Source organism: Bombus impatiens, unplaced genomic scaffold, assembly GCF_000188095.3.
Source record: "Bombus impatiens unplaced genomic scaffold, BIMP_2.2 scf_1048, whole genome shotgun sequence".
Classification (NCBI taxonomy): Eukaryota; Metazoa; Arthropoda; class Insecta; order Hymenoptera; family Apidae; genus Bombus; species Bombus impatiens.
Window position 1 is genome coordinate 9865 of NT_177467.1, and position 2996 is coordinate 12860.

Sequence of the window (2996 nt, forward strand, 5' to 3'; positions counted from 1 at the left end):
GCGGTGAAAGCAACGCGAGAATTAAAGCAAGCGAACGATAGATTTCGATACCAACATCCGACACCTTCGGATAATTATAACCAAAACAATGTTCATTCACCATACAATAGTATCTATACTGGAAACAACCGCCAGAACTGGAGATTTGTACCGCCGTCGCGGAAACATCTAAACAACCCGGGAATAGAAGAAAATGTCAGGAAAGAAACAAGAGCAATAACTTGGGAAGAAAAATGCATAAATAAATACCTCGATAAAGATCTAAATCAAAAGAGAGATGCTGATCATTTCAACTAATCAACCTTTCAATGCAAACACCATTCCGTTGCTGTGATAAGGGATAATGTCACGTTAAATAATAAAAGGACGCACGGTGCCATAGACAGGATTATGAGTGAGAAATTTTCTGAGTTACCAAACAAGATAAACAATACTAGTGCCAAAGAACTTTCAGATGAAGCAGAAACTAGGAAATTGAACGACGAGACAACAGGCAACGCTTATCCACTGCCTAATATCACAGAGATATTGGACCCGCTGGGAAGTGCGAATTGCCTCTCCACATTCGACTTGGCAAAGATACAAAAGCAAGACTCCACGAATTTCGTGAATGTTTCAACCATAATAGGAAAAGAGATAGCGAGTGTATCTCATTCAAAAACTTCTATAAAACTTCACAACATCAGAAGGTAACTTTATCGAACTCAAAGCTCAATTAAATTGCAAGGAAGATCACACTATAGAGAATAAAAATATAGCTATTCCTAAATCCAAAACAGAATTTATAAGCAAAAAGGTTTGTAATAAAAACTCAAAGAATAATTCTAAATCTACCGAAAACATTCCTAAACGTTCCATACAAATAAATAATAATTTAATTAAAATAAGCACTTCCAGTGCTGTGAATAAAGTAAAAGAAGAAGAAAAAAGGGTAACTAAGGAAAAGGATTCTAAACATTTTCAAGCTGAAGAAACGCAAGTTCAACGAGCTCAAAGAAATCAAAAGGGAAAAAATAGGGAATCACCAGTCGAAGATATATATAAAAACTTGAATAAGTACCCTAGCCATTGGATTATAATTGGATTAAAAATACTTTATTGGTTACTACATCTAATACTTGACGTAGGTAACATAGTAGGTAGTGCTGATCTTATGATTCCCCCAGGAAAATATAGATGGTATCACACTATACTATATACAAAATATTTTTTGGTTAATATGGCTGCGGCATTTTCAAAAATTTGTATTTTGAATACTATTGGCCTCTCAAAAATTTGTATCTTAAATGCTATTAGCAAGCAATTGGATAATTGGATCGATATCAGTAAACCTGCGTCTTGGCGCAAAATAAAAACTAAAATGAAGGAAAGGAACGAAACTCTCCCCGCACAAATTGGTTTCGGACACCTAGCCAGAGAACCTATTGGTGAAGTAACAATCGAAGAGAACATGGATCCAACATACGCAGAATATCTCGAAGATCTGTTCGATAAATTAACACTGTACAACGAATGACAAGAGAAAAATTGATAAAATCCAAACTAAGATCAAAAGAATATTACGACTGACGAATCAGCCCCCAAGATTTTAAAATAGGAGATTCAATATATCTGCTAAAAGAACCTAGGAAGGAAAATTCTCCGATCAATATATTAGACGACACAAAGTGCTAGAAATCTTGCAGAACAAAACGTCAAGATTGAAGTAAAAGGGATTCCGCGAACAGTGCACTGAAACAAGTTAAAACTAGCGCATAATCGAAATAAACAATGAATAAAGTGATTTCAGTGGGCAACATAGTGCAGTAGTGAATGTTGTAGTGCTGTTCGTCAAATGACACAGATAGTGAAAACATAAAAGGAAAAAGGAAAAATTATTATATGTGCTTCAATTATTGTTTAAATATAAAACGTGTTAACTCAATGAATAATTAACTAGTGAAAGCGAAAGTTACCTTGTGAACAAGTGATCAACGTACAAGAAGGTTTACGTGCAAAATAGGTTATGGCTCCCTGTTTGAAGAACACCATGTACGACAGCCAGCTGAAAATAAATGCACGAATTAACTTCAATTGCCTTAATGGAAAATACAACATTACTATACGTTATAACAATATTGTGGAAGCGTAGCACTGTTCGTCGAATAACACAGATAGCAGAAACTTGAAAAGAAAAAGGTTTATTACGAGTGCTCTAATTATTGTTTGAACGTAAAACGTGTTGGTTCAACGAATAACTAAAACAGTGAAAGTGCAACTTACCTCATGAACAATTAATCACTATACAAGGAAGTGTACATGCATGGATTTCGCAGGTTAATAAGAAGAAATAAAATAGCTGATGAAGTATAGAAAGCGGTTAGAAAATAATCAAGATAGATTAAGTGAGAGTTAGTAATAAATATAACCGGAGTAAAGGGATATTTTGTTATGTATTAATCTACGTAGTATTGTTATGTTATTTTGTAATGCACAATAGCGGTCGCACATACAATGCATTATACATATATTAAATTAAATAAATTAAACACCACCTTTATGACCACAGATATAAGACGATTGAAGGCAGCTGTAGTAGAAGGCAGCCGTAATAGAAGACAGCTGTAGTAAGTATCCAAGGCATATCAAAGAATCGGATGATGTTACGGGAACGATCCAGGTAAGTGACGCAGCATCGAAAGAGCAGAATCTGAAGAATTACAGACAATGTTAATCTAACAAATAAATTTTAATCATTAATGTAATATCGTGATATAATGTGTGTGTTTACAAAGGAATGGAAGATAGAAAAGGCGATTGTTGTTCAACCTGAGCTATTCTCGCCAAACGTACAGAAAGCAGCACAACTAGATGATTAGAATACGACTCAACTCTCACAAAACGCAATCAACACTCTCTCGGTAACGCCACTCGCAAGCTCTGCTTCTCCGCTCGCACGCTGCTTCCCGACTCGCACGCTGCTTCTCGACTCGCACGCTGCTTCCCGACTCGCACGC

General features: G+C 35.6%; 1 protein-coding gene and 1 long non-coding RNA gene across 2 annotated transcripts in view; one reads left to right on the plus strand and one right to left on the minus strand.

Annotated features, from left to right (window-relative positions):
* Positions 1–390: 390 nt before the first annotated feature.
* LOC117152291 lies at positions 391–1837 on the plus strand. The gene is made up of 3 exons (XM_033323444.1): positions 391–689; positions 898–1231; positions 1265–1837. Exons 1-3 carry the CDS (start codon positions 391–393, stop codon positions 1514–1516), a joined length of 885 nt encoding a protein of 294 aa, XP_033179335.1. The 3' UTR covers positions 1517–1837.
* A 591-nt stretch (positions 1838–2428) lies between these two features.
* LOC117152290 overlaps positions 2429–2996 on the minus strand; it is a 1488-nt gene continuing 920 nt past the window's right edge. Inside the window, exon 2 of the long non-coding RNA XR_004462628.1 lies at positions 2429–2689. This is a non-coding gene — a long non-coding RNA (uncharacterized LOC117152290). The remainder of the gene's footprint in view (positions 2690–2996) is intronic.